The sequence below is a fragment of the Spea bombifrons genome, chromosome 6 (assembly GCF_027358695.1).
Source record: "Spea bombifrons isolate aSpeBom1 chromosome 6, aSpeBom1.2.pri, whole genome shotgun sequence".
Lineage (NCBI taxonomy): Eukaryota > Metazoa > Chordata > Amphibia > Anura > Pelobatidae > Spea > Spea bombifrons.
The window spans coordinates 28,673,319-28,700,465 of NC_071092.1; the positions used below are offsets into that span (position 1 = coordinate 28,673,319).

Below are 27,147 nucleotides of genomic sequence, written 5' to 3' on the forward strand. Positions count from 1 at the left end.
ACACTATTAACAGCATTGGCAGTCAAGGATGTAGTAGACATGGTAGAAACACATGACCCATATATGTGTGTTGATGTCATTGCTCTGTGGCACATATCCATTTCCTATAGCACAGCGGTTAGACGTTACTGTATAGCATTAGCCTCCTCCCCTTCTCTTACAGCGCTGTTGACAGGTAGTGTCCTGCTCTCATATTGTACGCCAGTGCGCATGCGTCAGAGCCGGGGCTGCAGCCCAGTGCAGAGCTGAATAGAGGAGAGGGTAATAAGTGATGGGAAGGGAAGGCTGTACGGTGACAGCTACCGAGAAGCGAAATAGACAGCGAGAAACGGAAAAAAGAGCCCGGCAGTGCTGTTCGGGAGAGTGACAGCTGCTTATACATGAACTGAAATGCTGGGGAAGAGAAAGCGGCAGTGATAGAGCGCAGTGGCTGCGTGACAGTGAGAAAGGACACTCACAGTGGATGGAGACTCACGCAAGGGAGGGGCACCCACTGATAAGAGAGTGACAGTGCCTAGCGGGCCGGACCCCGCAGCAGCCGAGTGCACTCAGTGACAGCCGGGTGCACATGAGTACAGCACAGGACTGAGTGTGAGCATACATCGAGATCCGGGGTTATCCGCTCCCAGGGAGAGCTAAAATGACACCCGCACTCAGGTGAGAGAGTGTCCTCAGTCAAGAGATAGGGCCTGCCCTCACAGATACTTTGAAGACGGGCAGACGTGTGCTGGAGGAAGAGTCCGCATTTAGGTTGGTGATGGTATCCTAATGGAAGGGACTTTGGAAGATGTGCCTAGAAGCTGTGATGAGACCCTTCAGTCAAGGTGAGTGATCTTACAAAAAGGAACAGGAATTTGGACTCCTGGGAGTGAAGCTGCCGCACAGAAGAAGAATAATGTCAGGGCATTGAAGCTACATTAAGAACACTTATGGATACTGTGGGGTTTCTTATGCTGGACAATACTTCAAGAGTAAGTCCTTTTCCATGACCAAGGACTGGGGTAATTCTCCTTACATGCTCAAGTAGTGTGAACGGACAATAGCCATTTGAGTTGCAGGCACTCTTTTGCTCCCTGCTTATTTGTTTGTACTTTTGTATCTTGGTCTTACTCCATTCTGGCCCAATGGAGCCCTGGAAACAGTGTGCCCAGTGGCTTATAAGATGCAAAGTGCTGCCACCCCACCACAGGGTGACATGGGACACGGCCCAGGTATTTGACCTGGCGCAAACACTCCGGGATGGGGTTCTTCTCTGTCAGCTGCTCAAGAACCTGCAGCCAAGCTCCATCAACTTGAAGGACATCAACCTGCGACCACAGATGTCCCAGGTAAGTTTGACTTCTTACATACGGACACGTACATCTTAACTGTTAGCCCTTATGGGCAGGATCATGAGCCTACTTGGTTTTTATTTTTCTTCAATTTCTTTTTTTTAATCAGTCTTACTAGGGTACATACATTTTTACAACATATTTCCATGTGTATTAGTATAGTGAATTTATATTGTGTTACTGTGTGTGATTGTATATTTAGAATGGTTGGCTGTGGGTATCTGTTGGAATGTGTTTGCAATGAATGGATGTGTGTGTGTGTGTCAGTTACACCCAATGGATATGGGTAATTGTTCTACATGCTTTGTCAATCTGTGTATTAGTGGTTTAGTGTATTTATAACGCCTCATCGTTTGTTCCAGTGAATTTGTGAGTAGCTATTTTTATTTATGCTTAGAATTTCCGATGTTCCAATGAACTGGCCAGATTTAAATTGGGCCAAATGTGGTTGACAAGATCCATGGGCTACATGCAATATTTTAATAAGGATGGACCACCAAGTCAACTCCACCTTTCATTACTGACTTTAAGTGTTTTGTACTGGAAAGTGTATGCTTCATTATGTAAAATAACAGTAAATAGTGATGGAGTATATCAACAAATACAGGGATAATAAGTAGCGACAAGTCAATAACGGGGTAAAATGCTGTGAACACACTATGCTATTCAGTTCCACACTCCAACTTTTCACATGATAATAACTCTACCAGTGAATATATTCTAGATGATGCTTAATTGGCTGTATATAGCAATAATATGGTGTAACTTCCTTCTCTCAATCATTGTTGAATTGTGACAATGTCATTTGGCACGATGGTGGCTTCTGTATTTCCCTTGTGGCAGGGGATGGATAGGGACTTGGTGATTGTAGAAGGTAGTTTTAAGATGAATGTCTCTTATGCAGTAGATCTGCTCCTCTTCCCCTGCATGCATCTTCATGGTCTCAATGAATGAGGTCACAAGCTGTTAGCATTGTAGTCTACATGAGTAGAGACACAGAGGTCACTTCACTGATAGGGCCACTAGGAGGCAATTTGCATGGGGTGCAGAGCTACACTGCCCTTCAGAACTTGGTGCAGGGTCACAGCTGCATCAGTGTGGACCTGTTCCACCCCTGAGTTCTGTTACTTAGCACAATTTGCATAGTACTTTCACATGCAATTTTTAGTATCTTGAAGTATCAAAGAGGATGAGTGGGAGGATTGCCGATCATTCATTCCAAGCCCCAGCATATACCGTGTGCTTCAAGCAGATGTAGTGAGCTGGTGGTACATGAATTGTACACATACTGTACCTTCCCTTTATGGAATAAAGATATTAGTTGTTTTGGGTTTTGGAAACGGATGCAGACTCTCACCTTTTAATGCGTACTCTTCCCTTGCCTAGTTGCCTTCACTCTCTAACGGTTTTAGTTCTTAGCTTATCACGGGTGGAAACCTTGTGCCCAAATGAGCCAAGATTACACAATATTTCACTAGTTTTTTGTGTGAAAAGCAACCTATTATCCTCCCAAACTACTCACCAGACATGAAAGAGGAACTCTTGCAGAAACATTGATAGTAGTTTGGAGGAAGTGTGTTTTTCATTTCTTTCTCTTCTCCTTATCATTCACATCGATAATCAAGCTTTAATTCGGTCAGTAATTTAATTTGGTCTGATTGTCAAAACATTTCAGGAGGGATATGGATTTATTTCAGCTATAAGAGCGATAAAGATTTATTTCTACTTTACCATAAGAAAACATACTGTTTTATGTCATTATGAGAACCCGACAATTTTAACATTTTAAAGAACATTGACTTCTCTGATTTTTTTTTTAATACAAGTGACATTTTAGCTGCTGCTTTTGCGGTAAAAAGTTTGAAGCAAGAACTGACTTCCCATGTCTCACCAGTTATTGGAAAATCTCACACAGGCGCTATAATGGCTGGATAAACAAAAAAGAAAATGATTAGGTTTTCCAAAATTTCTTTTTGAATTTTCAGAAGGCAAGAACTGACACACTTTTGTAGACTGTAGGAAGCATACAGACATATCCTGGAGTGACCTTTATTTTACAGAAGATGGTTTATACTTTAGGATATAACTTCATAACACTTTACCCAACTTTTACAGGACATTAGGTCAATTTACAGGATTTACATAGGTTCTCAACCTTTTTTTTTTTTGCTACTCGCAAGTGTTATGCGATACAAGTCCAATAGTGAAGTAGTTCCCTAATTCTACTAGTTCCTAAGAGTTAGCAGTGTACATTAGAACTCATTTGCATTTGTTTTGTCTGCAAAGCATCCCAGAAGACATCTGCTGATGTTACAGGATGTCAGCACATGCTAGAGAACTTCAGAATTTTATTAATGACTTTTTAGTGCCCGTTGTCAAAGACTGGTTGAAACTACAAGACAGCCTTGGATAATGCAATATCTGTGGTCAGGGTGCATGAGTGAGCCACACAGTTTTGAAATACTTTTCTATATTAATCACTACCTGCTCTGCTAAAGCCCATTAGAAGAACCTATTTTACTTCTGTAATGTAGCCCTTTTTTGTTAGTATAATCAGAGCTTGCCCTTACATTTGTCACCCCAAGACATTTTCTTTCGGGAAAGATTCACGGAAAAAGAGAAGCGTTTCCGCACCTTTCTTTCTCTGGGAGAAGAAGGTAGATGAGGTCAAATGAATTCCCCCAGGGATACTGAGAGAGAAAGCCAAGGAGAGAAACCTTGGGTATTCTTATTGGAAAGGAAATGCGGTTGATAAGGTGTTAACATATAATACAAATAAATGTTGCTGGGAAAGATAGCCTTGAAGCTGTGAAAGAGCCAGACCATGAGAATGTGGAACCTAGGAAAGAAGGTTATTATAAAACTCAAGAAGCTTAGAATCAACTGTTAAAAGTAATACAGGGTAGTAGTTGGGGAGGGAGATGGAGTCTAATGAAATTGTGACAATTGAGGTTACTAATTAATGTTTGAAACAAGAGGTGAAGTAGCTGGAGGATAACAAGGAACATATATGTTAGTATGGGGCTCATAGAAGATGTCAAAAGGTTAAGAAAGTAGGAAGATATGGGATCCAGGGAACAGTTGATAAGTGTTGAGGAGGAAAGTAAAATGAACACTTCAGAACCATGGAGAAAGATACAAAAGGAGAGGTAGATGCTTAAGAGATGTGTTCCTTACACGTTTGATGTCTATCTAGATATTTATCATATTGAACCATTTCGCTAATGTTCTCTTCTAGATTGCAATTGTCTTCTTTCTCGGCTAACTCAGCTAACTATATAGGTAGTTCTAGGACTAGGTTATCGATACCATAGGAAAATATTATGCCAACCCCTTGTTATAGGTGTGTCTTGTGGATAAAAGGGAATATGTTTCTGAGATTACAGTTAGTTTTTTAACTCCATTTTTTAGGGGTTTCTGGTTGTATTATTTGGGTATAATAAGATTTTAATGGCAGTTCATTCCTGCCAGTGATTGGCTGCTTCAAGCTGAAAGTAGAGGAGCAAAAGCAGGACCACAGACTGGGGCAGTGCACTGCCGCTTCTCTTTAAGTGTACGTGCCTTAATAATAGTTTTCCCGTAAAGGTTAAATAATACATATTGAAATACCTAAAAAGTATAATTTCCCCTGACTTTGACTTAAACTGGGAATTACCAAAAAATGGTCCTTTTGCAAACTAAATGCTGCTTCGCGGAGAAATGCTGCTTTGTTTCTTTCTGATTGCAGCCAGTTATCTTTACCACTCCCAATACATGGTCCCCTTGTGGATAATTTCTGGATTCAACCCAACAATGTACTATTTGTGCTATTTACATAGGACTATGTTATACAGGACTTGGTCAGAAGGAATTTAGGGGAATGACTTAGCTTTGCATCACTCTGTAAAGAATGCACAAGATAGTTGATTTGTATTGCTTACAAACAGAAACGCATTTTTCACATATACATTTAAACATTATATATCTTTATAAATGTCATATGATCCAGTGGTCTAATTAGCCTGCTTGCCTTACCTGTGATTATTGTACAAAAATGTTACCTTGATGCTGTACAAGTAACCCATTACTTCCTAGCATAAGATGAATCTAGGCCAACAAGCCTGTTTAAGGAAGGTGCTATTTAAAGTTCCAAATATTACCATAATTTCACAATATTTATAATTACACATAGCAATGGAATTGCGTTTAGTAATAATAAGTTGATCACTATAACTATGAATAATGTTTGTTGAATATTGCCTAGATACAACTCTTAATGGGCAGTGTTTATTAAAATTGTGGTTGCCAAATGTCCTGGGGGGGGGGTCCAATAAAGTGAGATAGAGAAATGCCCTAGGTTTATGTTTCAAGACATTTCCCATGTATGCCTAAAACATGAGTGCTGGTTTGGAACAGAATTCTAAGTTGCATAAATGTTATTTGTGTTTATTTCATTTTGCGAAATTGTATGTAACTTGTTCTCAGTCATTTCTAGATATGTACTTAAGAAGCGTGCATGTGTGTGTTAATTGTATGAGCAAGAAACGTGCGTGCACTTGCAAAATTAGTGCTTGTGCAATTTCTGGCACCTTATTTCATTAAATGCTTATAGTTTTCAGCGAACAAATAGATGCCTTTTGAAAATACTGAGTGGCCATTGGAGCAGGTTTCAAAGACTTATTATATTTTTATATTATTATATATTATTAAATATTATTTAATTAGGGATTTAATTCAAAATTAATTAAATCATGTTTTGTACTGACGGAATGATACAATGACGGAATGATACAATGTACAGTATGACAGAAAGTATGCGGATGCCTGACTATCAAACCTGTATGAGCATGTTGGGAATCCCATTCCAAAACCATGGGCATTAATATGGAGTTGCCCTTCCCCTATAACAGCCTCTTCAGGGAAGGCTTTCCACAAGATTTTGAGGTCAGACTGATGTTGGATGAGAAGGTCTGGCTCACAATTGGCATTCCAATGTATCCCAAAGGTGTTCAATGGGGTTGAGGTCAGGGCATAGAGCCACTTGAGTTCCTCCACTCCGCTTGAGTTGTCTTTATAGACCTTGCTTTGTACACTGGAGCACAGTCATGAGGGAATAGAAAAGGTTCGTCCCCAAACTGGTGCCAAAGTTAAAAGCATACAATTGTCTAAAACTCCAGTATTCATATTCACTTTAATGCATAGTTTATCCCCATTTATCGTTTTCTCCTCCATGCAAATGCACTGAGGCATTTTGCAGAATCCACATATGCATTATACCCTCAACTCCACGGCTTGCAGGAGATGTGTTTGGCTAAACATTTCCAATGATTTTCAGAGTGCATACATACTATGCTTAGGACTAGCAAGCTCCAGTGCTTGCCCGCAGGAGAGTTCCAAAGGGTCTAACAAAACCTACCTTAGATTTGATTTCAATAAGAACAGTTTGTGAAAAAAAAGTGGTGTGAAAATGAGACCATGGAGGGAGCGGTGTACAAAGTACTTTAATATGTATTCTTTATTGTTATGGCTGTATAAGGCACTGGACTGTCCCTTGAAACAAGAGGGAGATTTGACCTGTTTCTTGACTGGAGCTCTGTAGAAGTTGCTTGGCCTGCTTCCTTCATGTAATGTGGAACCATTAGTAAGTCACTGGAAGTATACTGGTTGTGGAAGTGTAAACATACGGCTCAAGAAAAGAGGTAGCTTTCCAGGGATGAATTTGTACACTAGGCAGGAAGGTGAAGGATATGTTTGAATTCACTCACTTTAGATCTCTTACCATATTACCATGATGGGTACTGGGATCAGAGTGGAGACCAAAGTGGCAAAGTTGTACAAAGCATTAAATATGTCAAGATGCATTTGTGGTGCTGTCTGCATACACTGCATCCCCATAACTGCTATTAAAATTTGTTGAGCAGTCTGCCTTCTTACAAGAGAATTTAAGCAAAACAAGGTAGGAATAAAGACCTGTTCCAAAATTTAACAGCACACCAAAGGACAAAATGGTAGACACCTCTATGAAAAAGTAAAGTCTAATATATCTGGTAAAAAAACACCATTGCAAATATCATAGCAAAATGTCTGGTTGGGATGTATTGTAATTATTGTCTCTGAAGACATATATTTCTATAACCTTTTAGACGAGCTGACTAAGAAGTCATTCAGTCTCCAAAGAAGAATTATGTTGGTTCAGGCATATATTAATTTTACAGAATGCCTTCTGGCAATATGTCAGTGTATTGACTTCAATGTCAACTACTGGTCAGCGGCTTAATGCATTGGCTCATTTTGGAATTAAATCATTTGGTTTCAGGATACGCTTAAGACCATGACGAAGAATGCACTTCTCTAGCACTTAAAGAGTTAAAGTCAATCAGGCATTAGGGTTGCCTTTCAGTACACATGTCCTCTTTCATGTTTTTTCATGCTGCTGTTTGTACTGTTATATGGTAAATAATTGGTTGAAGCTTTTCGGTAAAAAACCTATTGTCACATGAAGGCACTGGAAAAAAAAGATGTACATTTATACATAAAACAAAAATGCACGGTCTCCATAAACACATTATGTAATGTGAAATACAAACAAAAGGTAGAATAAATGTCATTGAAAACATCCCCATGCAGGATAAGCCTAAAGCCACTAGTCGATCATATTGCTTATATAGTTGTATATGTAATAAGAGCCAGGAGTAGTGGTATTCAATTGCAATTTCATTTTTTCATATTTTCAGATACTGTGCCTTCAGATAATTGGATGTTTCCATTAAGAATGCATTGACGATGTTATCAATGAGTACAACATCAGAAGCATCTGGATATAGTTTTATGTTGGAGGCCTTGTGCATCAGCATCCACAGGGTTTTTCCCAAGGGAGGTGAAATATCCTCCCCAGTTTTCACCTCTTCAATCCCAGTATCTCCTCCCTATTGCCTACCTATTTTTGGCTCAGAAGAGGAGTGTCCTGATTTTCGGGGAATTTTCTCCTCTAAAATCTTAAACACTACTGCACCCTTACGTTAAAAGGAAAACAGTACTCATAGTTTCATAGTTGCTATGTGTAAATAATACAGTTTCAGACAAATAAAATGTAAAACTAATGTGCAGCAAGACATCTAGTGTTGTTCACATTTTTTATATAAATAAAGCTGTGAATGGCATAAAGTACAGTGGACAGGTTAAACATGCTGTGTGGTGTATGGGACCTCTCCTGCCATCATTGTGATATCATAATGAAAGCTACGTATATTACACTTGTTATACACACACACACACACAGTGTGTCATTCTAAAGGGTCATCTCAATACAGCTGACTCCGGGCCAAGTGAACTGCAGAGTGTTGGCTACCCGACAATGAGATTTTCAGAGCCGAGTCAGGATTCCAGCAACAGATTTGAGAACTCTGTGAAGAGTTGAGCTCTTCTTTTAATATGACATCTTTAGCAACCCAATTATTAATGTTATTATCTCTTTGTCTTTAGTTTTTTTTTTTTTTTACTGTAACTTAATTAATCTTAACTAAGACTTAACTTCTTAGTGCCCAGAGGGAAGGGCATTTCTTCAAGCTATGGTTCCCCAAGGTTTCCTCCTGAAAATGGGAGTTTTCCTCTCCTCCGTGCTGACAAAATTACTCTCTGTGAGTCCAGAGGTAGCTCCTTCTCTGTCCTCTTCCATACAATGTTTTATATTATATAAAAAAGCTTTGATTGTCCCCATAATCATTGTTGTCTATGAGCAATTCTTTGAAAATTGTAAAATGTATTAATCATATTTGGTTAAAACATATTATTTCCATAAGTCTGCAATGAACATTTTTTTTGGGCTAGCAACTTGATTTAATGTCATTTTAATGTGGTTTTACAGTGAAAGAGACATTATCCATTTTTACTCATTGTAGAACTGTAACTAAAACAACACATATAAGCTAATTAATTTACAATCATTAACTAAAAGCTTTCAATAACAAAAGGCAAGGGACATCTTTGTCACCCACTTTCTTTAAGACACAGATCCAAACCTGTATAGTCACTGCCGGCACTGCAGAGCCACGATACAATACAGGAAATCATGGCTCAGATAAGCTTTTTGCCTTTAATGTAAACAGCTTTTTTTATAACAGCTAACTAAATGTCCTATAAATGGGCCACTTATGTCCTTCTCTCCTTATATCACCTGTTTAGTTTGTAAACATTTGTTGGCTCAGGAGAGGGCTGTTCTGGTGGGAGGCAAATCGTAACCCTTTAATAGGAAATATAATGTGACCATGGTGGTAGTAGCTAATAAACCGGCACATACCCATATATTCCCATAAAAATGAACCAGCGATGATGCTCCTCACCATCATGGGCTTTGCAGTCAACAAAGGTTATTATTGTTTAGTGTAGGCCTCTTTGATTTTCCTGGCAGGGCAAGTACCTCTTCTTGCTCCCCTCAGGCCCTGTGAATTGAATTAATCAACAAAAATCACTAAATTAAGAATAGTGGAGGGATAAGACATGGGGAGGAATAATCATGCAAACCTAGTGAACAGGAGCTTAACATTAGGTTTTAACAGGTAAGTACATATATATAACATTTTGTTATATATAGCTTATTTGTAATCTCTAAACAGTATTGTTTATGGGTTTTTTAGTGCATAGAATGCTAGATTAGGCAAAAACATGACATATTTACTTTAAATGACAGTTTGTGCGGGTTCCTGGATATTGTTGCATCGGAGCAGTTGAATTAGTGGATGGCTTTGTTTCTCTTGATTGTGCACCTAAAAATTTGACCAAAGAAGTATAGATTTCTACAATAAGCTTTAAATACTAGTAAAAAGCCAAGACCAAAAGTTTAGAGCAGTGTGCATTACCACTATTTGGTGCCCCAAACACAATTGTACGGTAAGGAGATATGCCTGGGATCATTGGATAAGCAGAAAGAGAACATATACGTAGTAGAAAATATGGAGCATAACTGGAATGACTTTCAGTAATTGTTGCATATTGTTGGTGATTTTATTCTTCTTATCAAGTCTCTGTTTCCCCAAAATCATACTATTAATATTTCTATTGCAATTGAGGATTACAAGGGCAAATTCTGTTACAAAATAGATATTAACTACTGTATTACAAGGACAAATGTATAACTAAAAATACATTGTTACCGAAAGATCCCTTCCTTTCTGGCCATGCGCCAGCACACTGTCCCATGATGAAATCTGGAAGCAGAAACATAGTATGTAAATGTTCTTGAAAGCTCCTATGTAGTATAGAAAAGTAAACTTAAGCTCTACAGTTAAATGTTATTTTACCTATGTATGTGCAAACAGTTGTATAGACAGAACTCATTCTTCTTAAAGTTCCCCAGTACCATGGGGATTGGTTTATCCACTGTTATTAATATATATATATATATATATATATATATTGTGGTGTGCGTAAGCAAAATGAAAAGAAACAAATAACCTTTCTGGGAGAACATAGCGGTAGCCTAGCTATCATGGGACTAATCTTTTATTATAACATGCATGCGATATATGTCCAATGCAGTAATTTACGACAGCCAGATCAGTGCTCGCTGAAACAATATCTTCACAAATAATAATAACGTTCTCCACTTGAGACAATAGCACAATCCAGAAGTCAGTGTGAATGTATACAAGCAGATTACAACTGTAAACCATAAAACGCTATTGCTAATGCGTACTTTACTGCACTGTACGGAGCATATATTAATAATATAAGTCATAGCCGGGTCTCACTCTCTTTATATTACGTACCTCATTTTCTCTGTCCATATTACTTCCTTTTCTCAGTTTCCTTTCTACTTGCTGCGCCCTTCAATTTTGAATATCTTTTTCTCACTCCCACCATTCAACTTTACTTTTTGGCTTGTCTTTACCATGTACACTGTATATTAAATGACTACTTCTGATCCTAAATGATCTGTAGAGCCTCATAACTAAGGGGGTAGACGAACAAGATGTATTAAGATACATCATAATGTTATTTGAGGTATATTTTTTACACTACAGAGAATGGCGTTTGTTTTTATTTTAAGTTTTTCTGTTACCGCTTTAAATAGGTCTCAAATTAAAATATAATGGATCCGCTCATTGATAACGTGTTATTTGAAATCCCCATAACCACAACCTCCCATGTAGGTTCTAATGGTTTCTCTGTTATAATGAAAGTCGAGGAATGAATTAGGGTTTAAGACCTATATTTTAATGAGTGTAAAATAATACATTTGAGGCAGAATACAGGCTCGGTGGTACTACATCAGAAGAAAGGGACTTGGGAGTTATTTCAATTTTAAGGTAAGCATGCAGTGTAGCGAAGCACCATGAAAGGCCAAAAGATATAGGAAAAAAGATGTATGAAACCCACTTTTGATTAAGCAAAAGGTAGACAAAATAATTTAGAGATAATTCAAAGGGCCACTAAAATGTCAAAGGAAGAGCAGGGACATAATAGAAACATTTAAGTAGAAACATAGAATTTGGTGGCAGATATGGGCCATTCGTCCCATCTAGTCTACCCAGACCGTAATCTGTCCTTGGTCTCGCCTTCGATTCAGGATAGCTGCCTGCCTACCCCATGCATGTTTAAATTCCCTCACTGTATTAAGCGCTATCACTTCCGATGGGAGGCTGTTCCATTTATCTTCCACCTACGCAGTAATTTAAAACTTCCTTACATTACATCGTAATCTCAGATTCTCCAATTTTATTTGAAGGAATTAAATACGTTTCAGAACTAGAGGGTACAAGTTAGAGGGTTGACAAATCGTCTTGGTTGATTACAATATAACTATGCTTTTAACTATTAAATAAAGTGACTCTGATTAAAAAAAAAATCTCTCGTCCAACACAGACAGCTTAATGTATGACTGGAAACTATTCTGTGTTTTTTCTTATTTCCAGGAAATGACAGCTATTGTTGTTCTTGTGTCTATTATATGGAATGATCAAAAGCAACAATCTATAGAATATTTAACTGCTGAAATATCTGAAATGTGGATGGTGGACTTTGACCTTGTTGTGATTGATATGGCACAGAGAGGGCCATCCTCCCCTAGCTAGTCTTTTTGTAATATCATAATGAGGGCCACAATAAATCTTACTTTATCCACAAGAGGTAAGATTTATTGGTTTTATTGCTACACAAAGGACTTAGCTAGACCTGCACAATATATTTCAAGAACTTAATTTAATTTAACTATGCATTATCCTGGGCCAAACAAGCTCTTCTTGCAGGAGAATAGCTCTGGGTTGGAGCTTCATGATATACATTGAAGACTGTGAGTGCAGATGTCCTGCAGACTCTCTCTTAGTAAATAAACTCCACTGCTTCCATTATGGTGGATTATGAAGAGCCAAACTGTTTAATTTGTGATATGACTTTTTTTTAACTATGCATTATACAGGGTTGACCGAGCTCTTCTTGTAAGAGACACTCACTGGGGTTGACCCTTCGTAATGCATAGCGAGATTTTAAATTGGAACGCTCTTGCAAACAAACCAGGGCATATCGCCTTTGTTTATAAACCTTATCTCTCTACTAATGTGAGTTCCCAGTAGGCATTCTTTTACCCCAGACATCATCAACTGCACATTTAATATTGGGTCCTAACTGTTTTCTATATAAAAGATTCAGTCAACTGCTGTGTACAGAACTTGAGACAGTAGACAATGTTGGCAAACTGGAATAATCGTGGTACGCTAGAGTGCAAAATACAGTAAAGTACCCTTCGCTATTTAACCTCTACTGAAAGCAGGGGGCATACCACGGTATACTTCTTCTACATGTTAAGGAGAACGCCTGTTCTAATGAATAGGAGCTGAGCTTTCATTTAAATCAGTGGGAGTTGCATCAGCCAATCATTGTATGCTATATGAAGATATTTGGTAGCATGCATGCAATTGGCTGTTTTTCAGGGACTTCAATAAGGAGTGCTACTGAGCATGATTAAAATGTTTACATACTGATACTTCCTGGTTTCAGCAGCGGCACCGAGGGAGTAGTTGAATGAGACAGAACGTTCGGTTTCTAGCCTCAATAACGAAACAAAACCCAAAACTAATTTCAGGCAACGGCTAGCCACCTGACACACCTGGACAAATCTGGTGCTACTGTGTTCAGCCGTCGGCTGGATATGCCCGGCCGTAAACTGACAACCTGGCTACTCTGCCTATTGAGCTCAGGGGAGAAAGCATTAGAGTGCACGTTTAGTACATCAGTAGCTATTCTAGAACCAATGCAAGACGCATGTATCGCTTAATCTACTGAAGTATATAACTTAATCTAATGGAATACGTTCTGTAGGAGATATATTTGCTTTTTACAAAGCAATGTGGGTTTATTTCTTTTAATCCTGAAATATTTGAGCAGAAGAATTATAGAAATAGCTGTTCTATAATCTCTGGGATTTTTTTTGCGGTTTGAGCAACTGTTTAAGTACTCTGTAAAGTAAGGATTAAAGAAAATCCCTTTGGTGGATTTAACTTGCATTTCTATCTAGCACCTGTATTGGATGAAGAAAGAGGAAGAAGTAAACCATAATTAAGCAATGCACTTTTTAGCCGTTTGACTCCTTTAGTGTTGTAACGTTTAGTGTTTTTTCTTTCTCTCTCTTCCATGACATCCATACACTGTGCCCTTTTATAAGGCTGGTGATGTCCTAGAAACTTTAGAGAGAAGACTGAGAAGATGGTATAATCATGTGGGATTTGGAGACAGACTAATGTTGGTCAGAGGTTAATTGGCCTGATGAGTCCAAAACCATTTCACGATTTGAAAAATAGAAACGCATCACATAGATCTCCTCTTGATGTCTAATGACACCAAACCATGAAACACATTTTGTATTGGTCTATACATTCGCCATTTCCTAACATCTTTTTTTAGAGAGTAAAGTCTCAACTGATGGTCCTTTTAGCTACATTTGTTTGTCAGTGTTATCAGCAGTCTCTACTGTATATTTTATTTCTTTTTGGTATATGTGTCATTGTCTCCCAGTGCTTTGTGTCTTACTCTGAAGGTGTCTCTTTGTCTATTTCTCTGTGCTTAGTGCATGTTTTGAGATGAAAACAAATTCATCCCTTCAACATTACTATCTGGAGGCAAGGAAATAAGCAAGGAACAGAAGTCTGGTTACAAACATCACGTTCTAGCAATTAGCTCAGAGATTGCCACCATGCTTTCAGAAGATAATTTCACCATCTGAAACTTCCAATACAATCCGTAATGAAAACCTTAATGGGTTCATCAACCTCATTCTTCTGTTTCTTAATGACACAATTCACATAAATGCTGCCCATAAAACAGAGTGAATCCAAATTAAGTATCTGAAAGACATCCGTATAGTAATAAGTGTATTGGTGGGGACTGGCTCCTTTTTTCTAGCAGAATACGGTCATTAAAGCGACAGGGGAAGCTTCATAAAATATAGACAGTATATATGGTGCTTTGATATTAGACCCCACTATATTCTGATTAAACCCAAGAAACCGAAGAGGATCTGGTGATCTGAATTTCACTGCCAATGGCTACCAGGCTGGTAATATATTAGGCGATGTAGAAGCATCCTGACTCTTCTCCCTGAGACCAATTATAATGGTGTAAATAAATGATAAATATGAGAATATAAACTAATGGCAAAAAATTCAATCCATGATGAAAGGAGTTTGTTTACAAACATATTTCCTGTGGGGAAGAAACAGCTGAAAGTATATTAATATCATATTATGGCATAACTGATTCTTGTTTTGAAGGTTGTTCAAGTTTGAGCAACAGGGTCTTGTATAAAGAAACAGTATTAATTGTTGTTAGAAAATAAAGGATCTTATTAATATTGTAGTGATTGTGGAAATGGGACAGACAGAAAGGCACCTAGTAGACTTCTGTGTGCTTGACTGGAAATGTCCCACAAAACCCACCATCAGCTAGTTGATAAGACTCAGACTAGGTGGTCTCATGTAATTTTTTCAGTTCCAAAGCCTTCCAAAATACAAAAGGTTAAACCACAACAGGCTGAAATGCTGAAACACATTATTTGGCATGTTACATAACTTCATACAGGCCAATAATGGGTTCTCTCGTACTAGTAGAGAGCTACTATGACAGAGCAGATGATGCCGAAGGATAAAGAGCTACACATTAAGACTCCAAGACATACAGATAAAAGCAAATAGTAAAGGATAAACCAAAGATGAGGACACAGTGTGAGCGGTGAGAGTGGATGGGGCTGGAATTAGAATCAAGTAATTGGACAGACACCTTCAGGCCAGATGTGCAACAATAGAACTCTGTGCAGATGCAGCTGTCAGAGTAACTAAGGGATCCGGATCCTGTGTCAAGCAGGAGACAGGAGGGGGTGAGTCAGACTGGAAACCTTCCTGTGTACACACAGCCCGGCTCCGAGGGGCAGGAAATCCAAAGCTCTTACACTGTAACTCACTCACTGCCAGGATTAAACGTAACACTGAAAGCCATGTTTACTGACCAGTCCCACCAACAACCAACAGATATACGTCTCATGGGTCACTCCCAAGTTAAGTCAAGTGGTGACGTTTAATGGGTTGGTGCCAATAAGTATCATTGAGTGGGTCAGCACCAACAATGACCTATTAGGTATATGATTGGAACAAAGAGGCATGAATGGGAAGAATGGATAAAAAAAAGGGGTCTTGGAGGGATGAAGCAGATGCACAGGGCTGGCACTAAGTGGAAAAAAATCAGACCCGAAATTTAATACAAGTGATAAAAGGAATAACTATGAATGAACTCAGGAACATGTATGTATGATCACAAATTTGTTTTAAAGAATAATAAATCACAGTGATGTTACATTGAAGATTGTTTTGTTGCACTTGGATAGGTCTATCTCTTTTACTATCTAATGCATCCCTTAAAAATTGGAGGTGCCTATCCTGTGTAGGTATTGGCCACACTCAACGCATATCAGTGACTTGTTTGATTAAGGTCACATGGGTCCTCAATTTCTGATTACAAAAAAAAAATGAATGAGTGAATAGGCTGGGAGTAATGACAAATTTCTCAGTAAAATTTATAGGAAAACAATTTCAAAAGGCTACGGCAAAGGTAAGTGTTGTGGGTCTGGGGTGTTGCCCTGGGTCAGGCCTAGGACATCCCCAACTAAAATACAAAGCTAGAAACACTCATCTGTACCATCTGTATTTGCTTCTGAGTTCATTGTAGCAGTTTTCCAGCTGCAAAAATAACATGTTTTCCAGCTGCAAATTAATGGTACAAAATGCTGTTTTTGGGCTGTAGTATAGGATTACAAAGGTCCAGAATTGATGGCATTACATTAATCTTTTATTAGGCACTAGTGGTTAAGTACCATTAGTCTCCTATCATATGTTCTCTGCATGTGAATCCCCTGCTGTTGAATTCTCAGGAGGAAGTATCATTGTCCTATGAATTGGGTATGTCTCTTTTGAACTGGCACCCTCTAGGCTACTGATGGTGGATGTTATTGGGCCTGAGTGCCCAATTTTCTACATGAAATCAAGTTACAGACCTCAAAGTGCCAACACTGCATGTTGGTGTCTACCCCTGGTGTAGTGTACTGTTGTTTCAACCTTCCAGGAAAAAAACACAACACACAACATAAACATATAGTCACACTGACATACATGCATACACACATATACTCACACACACATATACAAAAGCACATTGTTCTGGTCCTGCTGGGTCCATGGGACACAGATGGCACTTTAACAGGAGTGCCAATCTGATGCCTCAAGGCATGTTCTTTTGGCTATATGCATTATTCTTGGCTCCTGTTTCTGTCTTCTCTCTTTGTCGACTCTTCTTGTGTATTCTTTCTTCTGACCTCTTTCTTCTTCCGTTTCTCTGTGAACCTGCCATGGCACTTCCAAGAAGAGCGGCGCCATGGAGACAGCCTCTCCTCGTTCCTCCAATCAGGGGAGAGGGTGTGCTCAGAAGCTCTGTCCTTTTGCAGCAGCTGGGCCATGTGCCACAAAAGAGGCCTTGGTGTGCCCATTGTGGCACATTGCTGCTCTAGGCTGATTATCTCGTTATCTGAATAACACTAATAATGTTATGACTGATCGGTGTGTGTGTATATATATATATATATATATATATATATATATATATATAGACAAATACAAGGTTTTAGATATATATATATATATGTTAATATTTGCCTCATTCATGTTTTTTATTAGTATCTCCTGTCAGGGGCTCATAGGCTGTTGATATAGAGACTGAAAAAAGCTATTAAAAAGTTTGTGTTTTTTTTATTTGACTAAACATTAAAAGGCAATAATAAAATCAAAGAGATGCAGTTAATGATTGTCTAAGTGGAACAAAGGACAAACATTATCTGAACAACTTCTCGTTGGCTATAACATTTTAATCTTCTGTATTAAATCAACACTATTTTAACTTGAATCCATCCATATATATATATATATATATATATATATATATATATATATATATACACATATACTTAGAATTATTTAAAACATATTTGTGGTTTATGAAAATATTGAATGTGTAACATGTTATTGAATGCAGATGGGCAATCATAAACCTCTGCCCATTTACGTACCTGGGAACTCTTTTGGTTTGACCCAGTGTCTCTCGAGCAGAGGAGTGGAGTTTGGCCACACCTACTGTTTGGCTACTCCCCACCCACCAAAGGGCACCTGGGCTAGCTCCATCCTACACACAGCTAGCCCCACCCCTTCACAAAGCCACGCCTCCTCCTCCAGAAGAGCTCCAGGTAGTCTGTCCTGGGAAGTTCCTTGATATGGCTATTTAATTTGAAGGGATGATGCTTGGTAGGCAGATTACTAATACGGAACACAGACACATATGTTGTCTTGTGTTTTTTTCTGGGGGGGTGGTAGCTGAGGGGGAGATAGAAAAAACTGTTCTCATGCTTAGTGTTCCATATACATATCTAACCATCTGGGAGCATCTCTAGGCTGGGAGGGGCAATCATTATTTGAACTTGTTCCCAGAAATCTGAGGTTGCATCATGTTGTAATACGATGGAATACATTTTCTTGTCTTGTTATCATATGATGTATTCATTCTGAAAGTACATCACCTAGAGGTGAATCATCTGAAAAGAGAATTTGTTCTAGCTCAATACAGACAAACTATACACTTTAGAGGATGTCTATGATGTTTATTTGTTTTTAAGAAAAATTAAGCCATTCTTGGTGATTTTATTGAGTAATCAATGCACTTGGCTATAGAATATTGAATACTGAAATATTTCAAAGTTGCGGCTTTTTAATTGAACGCTTATAAATTCCGCATGTCAACTAAGTTTGAACATGTGTATGTATGTTTCCGCACTCATAAAATTAAATGGTGTGCATTGTAAATAAAAATGGGGCAGATTAATGTGAAAAAGGTCCAATGTCTGTATCTATGCAAAATCAGCACGACTGATGATTGAAGTAGGTTGTTTTTTTGATGGAGGTTAGAGGCACACAGGATATTATGTTCGCAGGCCACCGATGATTTCAAATCAGTTGCTAAGTGTTTTATGGAATAAAAAGACAGAGATAATAAGTGGTTTGCTCCGGTTTGAAGCTTTTCCAAATGCAGCAATAGTGTTTATTGTAAATATTTGATGAACAGAGGGATACTGTTTCAGAAGATTTTCCCTGTTAGAAACTTTTGTTTGTATGTTCTTATGGTTTGTAGTAGAGCGTGGCAAGAATATTAGAGCATATTTGTGGAATATTAACCATCAAAGAGTATGAACACTTTTTAGATGCTGCGATGAAGCTAATCCAGATGGCAGAAGGAATTTTAGGTATTGGGGTTTATTCGCTAAAGTGAGGATTGTCAGGAGTTTGTCAGGAGACTTGTGGTTTCGACTCCCTCACTTCACTATTCACTATGAAGGGTCAACACTGGCATGTTTCTTCAGCAGGAAGGGCCGAGCTGACCCTGTATGATGGATTATTCAATGGATGAGATATTGCCAAAATCCCACTGATTTAACCATGTATTATACAGGGCCAGCCAAGCTTTTACTGCTAAAGAAGCTAAATGGGGTTGAACCTTTATAATATATATTACGGTCAAGGAGTTGAAACCACAACTCTGCTGTTAACGCTCCCTTGTGAAAAAAAGCTCTATATTTAATACAGATTTGGGGATGAAAAGTTATTGAGGATATGTCCTTTAATGCCTTCATCTATTCCTCATTTTAACCTTAGCACACATGTTTATCTGTTGTATCAGTTTAATTAGCCCCTTAATGACAAAGCCCGTACATGTATTGTTTTCAATGGGTTTTGGGACCGCCCATTGTCCTTAAGGGGTTAATTTGTATTTCCTCTTAGGGCTGATGTTTATATTATTCTGGGACTTTCTAAGGTGTTTGCAGTGCTGTTTTAGTTCAATAACTTTTTGTAGAATCCCATAAATTGCTTGGAAATGTAAATCAAATGAGACATAACATTGAACAAATCTTTGTTAAACTCTGAGATTCTGTGAATACTTTAGCGTAGCGAAAAGCTTAGGTCTGAGCATTGGCCTCTCTGATGACTGTTCTAGCCTAGCATTAATCTGGCCTGGCACCCTAGGTCTGGGAAGTTGTTTTGGAAACATCAAATGCGAATGTGGAACGCTGGTGGTTGTTAGGCGTGATCACACTGTGAGATTTGTGAACATTCTCAAATGGAAAGCGTTTTCTTCTGTTGTTATTGTTGGACCAACGTTGTGTCTGAAATCACAACAGGTGTTTGGCCTGCATGACCCTCCACCACCTGCCAAGAATTATGGCTACACATGTTTATTCCACGTTTTATTTCATGTTTTACTGTACTTATTGGAACTACTAATGATAATTAAAGTATGATGCAAAATACCATAGCTTTCGGTCACAGTTTGGACATCATAGATCTGCTCTGTTAAGACACAGAAAAGGATAGTTTCCTGTATACCGAGTGTTTTTTAAGACCGTCTCACCAGAAAGATATATACCTCACAATTAGCTGTACCTGTGGTTGACCAAGCTTATTCGTTTGCTGCTCTACCCAGGTGGTAACAGTAACTCCATATAGGTGTGTATGCTGAAAGCTTTCCCTATCAATTTATTGATAGCGCAGAATGACCATGAATATGTAAGGGGAAAACAAGGTAAGTATGGTGTTTGTAGATGATTAAAAAAGTGCTTGCAAAGTAAACCTGCCACCTGTCCCATGTTGGACCCAAAAACCCTCTGTTGCTCTTTCCCCCCTAATATCCCTTATTTCTAGGAGCTTGGAATATAAGGTGATTTTGGCAAAAATATGTACTGCTAAAGATAATGATAATGTGAATATAAATTACATTTTACAAGTACATGATTTTTCTTATTGATGCTTTGAAGTTTTGATGAAGCACGGCCCCGTAGCAACTTTTCTAACCACTTCTAAATAAAAATGTCCCTCTTAAATATACCTAATGCATTATACTTTAGCTAATATTAAAGATCTTTTCCTTCTAAAATAATTTTCTTTTTTTCTACCTATGTATGACATTTTTAACAGATTGTTAGATGTGCAACATGTATCTTTGTATGAGGCTGCTAGATTTCCCCCCTGACCATTTGAAGGCATTTCATTCAAAAATGCAACACTTTCTTGTCTCTTTCTTTGAAACTAAACACATAACTCCACTTATCTGTTTCCTATCATCTATACGCATCATTTGTTCCCATTTTGGACATTTTATGTAAACTAACACATTCCAGGGGAAGAGGTTCTAATGTACAGGAATGTGGTGAACTCAGACTTGTATCTCCTCCCTCCTTTTACCGCTAGTGCAAGCTTTTCTGCACTCTGATGTAAAATAAGTCACTTTAAATTAAAAATTGTACCTGCATTAGATAGGGTGTGTTTGTGTACTTATTGTTTGATCATGACCATGACTTGTGCCGTTGTTTGATCGTGACATTTGCCAAGGCAGGGCATATTTTGATGTAAATCTGAAAAAGACCTAGAACCCCTTCTGTTTGAGGTTCCTCGTTTGCCTCAAATCCACTGTTATGGGCAATTCATATGTGTTACCTATCAACCATCAAACGTCTAACATATTGCAACTTAAGCCAAGTTCGTAACCACTCCAACCATATATTTCCATTTTTTTTGTGTAAAATACAATTTTGCAGATAGATCTTGCGATTGAGTTTCCTTTCTGTATAATGAGGGGAAATGGGCTTACATTTTATCCAGATTAGCAGATATTTCCTGCTTTATTCTATAGTCAGTATAATTAAGCAGCTTGCTGACCGACCAGAATGATATAATTCCTCCTCCTAATTTAGTTATAAACTGATATAATACATTTGCTTCAAATGGAAGTCTCCCATTCACTTATATGTTATTGAAATTACTGATACAGAAAACTCCATAGAAAAGGTAGTTAGAAAAATGATGTATACATTGTGCTAGAAAGACATAGGTAAGAGCTTCCTGTGCTTGTGATATCGAGCGCACATCCTAAAATGCGAGAGGTTCATTGTGAACAAGAGTGGTCCATTGTTCTGAGGAACATTTAGTAAGCAGGCGGAAGATTACATCACACCCAGCAAAAATGCCAGCTTGTCATTTTTTATGAAAACATTTTTAGAAATAACAAAATCTCCCATTATTTTTGCAGTTTTGTTGCACCTGTCATTCATGTAACTAGATAAACCGTGGCTTGTTTGAAATAAGATGTTTGATGACTGCAGAATGTCCCTGGTGAAATGGGACAGTAGTATAACATGATGGTATAAAGGAATCCGGTTTATTTCAGTATGGAATAATAGATGCATAAGATGTTGTGATAGATTTAGATTCTTGTATTAGATACTGGGCTTTGGGATGTATGTATATATGGGAAAACATGAAATTACCCTATTAGGCAAGAAGGTATGGCAAAGATGATGAGAAGGATGAAGGTTGGATTTCATGGCCTCCGAATAGATAGCTGTACTATGTGGGTAAGGTGTCTGGGATTTGTAGTGGGGACAGCAGAATGGCCTTATGATCTCTATACATTAGGGAATAAGAAGAGACTATCATTTTCTTATGGGAGAGAAAAACAGCAAACCGCAGAATTGGCTTAGACTACTTTTTATGACCGGGAACACCCCACAAGAGCTGCAGTTTTGGAGATGCTCTGACCCAGTCGTCTAGCCACAATCTGGCTCAGATCCTTACACTTGGCCATTTTTCCTGCTTCTAACACATCAACTTTGAGGATGAAATGTTCACTTGCTGCCTAATATATCCCACCCACTGGTCATCAGCGTACACCACACCTTAATTGATCTTAGAATGGGGGAGCAAAAGGGCAAAAATAGGAGCAAAACACATTTGGTAGGTATGAAATGACCGTGTAGGACTTTGTGATGTGGATCTGGAGCAGAAGAGTTGGAGCTTGTTAAGGGAAAGACCTTCTTCTGTTATTTCCCTATTTATGTAGCAGCCAGAGCTTCCTTTAAAATCATTAATCAATAATCCAAGTTGTAATTGTATTTTCTCTGCGTAGTGCTGGCTGTGGGTGTAGGCGTACTCAGCGTGTCTTTTTTTTTCCATGGAGCCAACACCTTATTATTGTATTCAAACAAGCACCAACCTTCACATGCCAGCTGTGTGTATGTGGGCTATAGGTATCAGATACAGTACATTGAGCTCCCTTTTTTGTATGTATAGGTGAAATCATTTAATGCCTCCTCTATTTATTGTAATTCACCAACCCAATTACATTCATATACATTTTGTATATAATACATTGATAGAATTGTTAAAAAAAAAATATACGTAAATTATAACAGTAAGACTCAGTGTGGATTTCCTGTGGGTTGGAGTGGGTTAAATTGATGGTGTGATTAGAATTAGTAGGTTAAAACTAATGAAACGACAGCTAAGACCTATGTGCATTATTGATGATGGTCTCCAATGAACAGAGGTCGACACAGCCTGGATATACAAATCAATTCATCTGTCAGAGGAAGGGGTAGATGTGAACAGACTGGGCCTGCAGATCAATAAAGAAGCCAGTCATGTTGGGCTGTGTATATAATTCAAGTGACCAGGCTTAAGCTTTTATCTAGTCTGTTAGAATGCATTTCGTAGGGGTGCTGGCTCCACAGAGGTCCTACAGTTTTAATACAGATACACACATTAGTGTCAATTTGTCCATTAGGCTAGTGCCTTAGTACTGCAGTTAGTGCTGTCGGTCGATAAGGCTTCTGACAGAATGAAAGCTTTGCATGGGTCATTTTTCATACACTGCTCCTCTCTCAGGCCATTGGATGCAGGGGTACAGACAGAGGAGTAATATAAGACCCCGCTGCACCTCTAGTGCAAGGAGACCCTGGCTCTCAGGGGACTCTTAGGGCTTCTTGGTACACAAGTGACCCCTTTGAAGCTGGAAGGTAGGAAAGTGAAGGGAATTAAGTGAATCTTAATGCTTCAGCATACCAAGACATTCACGGGAACAGTTTGCGGAAAGCCCTCACCTTTTCCGACCAACTCATTGGGAGTGGTCAATACATTGTACGTAGACTCTGAGTCCTTTGAGTCTGGCCTCATAGGTGCGACTCAATGTATAACATAGATGCACGTATTTCTTTGTAATACGTATGTATGATACAGAGATGCACTCCCAGCTATGTGTTTGTAGCACAAATACAGTACTATGTACATACTGCAGATACACACCAGTCTGTGGATAACATATACACGCTCTAATTATTAAGTACATAAATGGAGCTCTGTGTACATTACACAGAGCTGCTTTGTGTACAATTCTGACATGTCTCTGTATATAGCACACACCAGTCTTTCTGTAATTATGACTATTTGTACGGACATCTCAGTGCAAACCCTTTTTTATGCTTCCTGTTTTGGAAATGTCGCAGTAAGTGAACAGTACGAGTCTTTTCACTTGTGGCAGACACTTACTGTTCAAAGAACTTTACAGACTTTCGTGAAATTTCAAAACAAGCTGACACCAAGAGCATTCATACAAAGAAGAAAGTGCGTCGCTCCTTAAAAATAGTTTTTATGCTTTAGATAGACTGGTGGAAGTGTAAATATAAACATATTCTAACACAGAGTAACATATCTCTATTTCAGGGGTCAACAAATTCGGAGTGGATCTTTGAGCCAGGCAAAAATTTTTCATATATTACCCCCTGGTCTACGGTTAAAGGATGTTTATTGGGGCAAGACAACATAAAACACACTTTTCATTAGTACTGCACCTCTTTGTACTGTACTGCAGTTACAACCCCTTTACACCAGAGACTAAAGCTTGTATATTTAACCACTATTCTTACACTTACACACACTGAAAACACACACACACATGCTAACACCATGCACTAATACACACTGAATGCAGATATACACACTCAACGCTGACACTCTTGCACGCACTACCCAACAACATACACACTCTAACACTAGTTATGCACACATACACACAATACAATACAAAAACACACACTAACAGATTGCAGAACTATACATATAAACACTGACACTACAGTATACGCATAAATACACTGCCTCCCACCGCACCTTGTAGAAACCGCACCGCTGCCTATCTTCTGCCATTGTGAATCCTGCACCCTATCGTTTCCTGCGGGGGTTATGAACCGGATTCACAATTGTAGCTATCGACAGTTTTTACCCCCTTGTCCCGCAAAATCATGGGCATGGTTTGTGGTTTCTAGTCGCCGTGGCAACCTGGCGCCCGGGGTTTGTACAGCCCTGCTCTATTTATATAGTCATTATTGCTTATCATAATAAGGGGTTTATTCACTAACCAGGGAGCTTATTGATGAGATGCAATGAGATGACACATTTCAAGCCACCAACTTAATATGCATTTTAAAAGGTGAACCACCTAGGTTCTTGTGCAGAAGGATTGAACTGGCCCTGCAAAATGCATAGTTAAAAAAAAAATTACATTATGTATAATCTGAATTATGTATGCATATCATATCAACAATTTTCATTAATTCACTCTAAACTATAATTAAATAATAATGAATCAATTAATAATGAACATATTAATAAACAAAAAAGTATTGTAATTCAATTGATGTACACTTTATTAATTAAATTATATTATTTTTCATGTGGAATCTATATAATAGTATATGTTCCATACAAATATAAAGTATTAGTTAATAATTAGTAACAAAGGGATTGTAGTGTACATTGCTTTTAATTAGTATTAGTTATATATTTGTTTTTTTACAATTTGAGAATACAGTTTATACAGTTTAATTGATATTTAATCCAAGCAATAATCATAATGACATGACTGAGGCATCGGGCACATATATCTATAAAGAACATGTAGCTATTAGCAGGAACATTTTATCCTCTTTGTACATAAACCACACAGTGTGCCGTTATTAGGGGCCCAGGCCTGACTGTGACCATTATAGTTGTATGACATCATTTGTATTTTCCAAATATGTGTAAGATTAAAAATGACTGGTGCCCAACAATGCATTAAATCGTCCCCAAAGCCCGAACGTAGTTCTCAAGGTAGAATACTCATCGCAGGTAGAAGTCCCACACCAATTAAAGTGATGTTTTATTTGATAAATAGGAATGGGTTAAATGTTTTTCATGCTAAGGTAGGTGTATTACTGATGAACCGCAGTGAGTTCACTTGAACAGGGGGATGGTGATAGGTAGCTGTGCTTCGTTGGTATTGGTTAGTGACGGTGGTATCCTGTTGGAAACCTCAGATAATTCATTTCTAGTCAAAAAAGGTGGACCACAAGGGTATATAGATCCTTTCACAGAGAACTTCCTGAAATTGCATGTATTGTTTTATTACTGTATCTGTGCTTGTGATTGTCTGTAGAAGCGATCACATGAACAGAAGTGCAGGGAATCTTCTGTAGACTGACTGCTCCATTCATGGAATGGTCAGTGTAACGGGTTCACCAAGAGAGCTGTAGTAACTCTCAGAGATCACCCAGATGTATCCTCTTGTTGTCCCCGAAATCACTTCCAGCACCAGTCAGCATGCGCACCTTGGAACCCTGCTATGTGTACCCAATAAGTAGACACAACTACCTTGAATTGAGTACAGCAGGAATGAACAGTTTATTGATGTAAAACATGGACTCATATATCCACAAAACTTCATTAACACAAATTAACATTGATAAATGTAGACAACCCAACCTTAAATCCCCTTTAGCTACTGAATCTCCCCCTGGCAGCAATCCTGTAAATGGGATTAGTTTACACAATGGAGTTCCTGCCTGTTTGGCAGCCAGGCTGGATCCATCTCTGAGTACCTTAGGGGCCCTGTATGACAGGTCATTCTGTCGCATATCTCCCTTTTAAAAAAGAAGACTGAACTGGGGCCAGACCCCAACCGGGTCTGCATCCAGTTCAGTTGGAGAGCACAGCTCCGTCGCTCCTAGAGTTGTGGATGCAGGGGGCTGGCAAGAGGCACCTGTCCCACTAACCAGTACTGGGGTAACTTAGAGACTGGGGAGTTCGGGTCCCAGATGAGGACAACAGTCCCACTTGCCAGGGCAGGGAGACAGGGTCCATAATCTGTGGGTAGCAGGCTTGCTTTCAGTCCTCTCCTGGGGCCCAGTGACAGACAATTCCGTTACATACTCCATCACAGTCAGCAACATCCATGACCCCACAATCACTGTGATGGCGGCGATGTGGGACCGCTTTTAACTCATGATGTACGAGGTACTTCATTGGTCCTCTAGGGACATCTTTTCTTGATGTACCTGGTATGTGATTGGTCATGAAGGTTTTAATCTTCATCTTATCAACCTTTGTAAAGCCTT

General features: G+C 38.6%; 1 protein-coding gene across 1 annotated transcript in view; it reads left to right on the top strand.

Annotated features, from left to right (window-relative positions):
- Positions 1-202: 202 nt before the first annotated feature.
- The window catches only part of VAV3 (vav guanine nucleotide exchange factor 3), a 74,276-nt gene continuing 47,331 nt past the window's right edge, over positions 203-27,147 (top strand). The window contains exon 1 of the mRNA XM_053468876.1: positions 203-1,328. Coding sequence (XP_053324851.1) covers positions 1,125-1,328 — 204 coding nt within the window. The 5' untranslated portion in view covers positions 203-1,124. The remainder of the gene's footprint in view (positions 1,329-27,147) is intronic.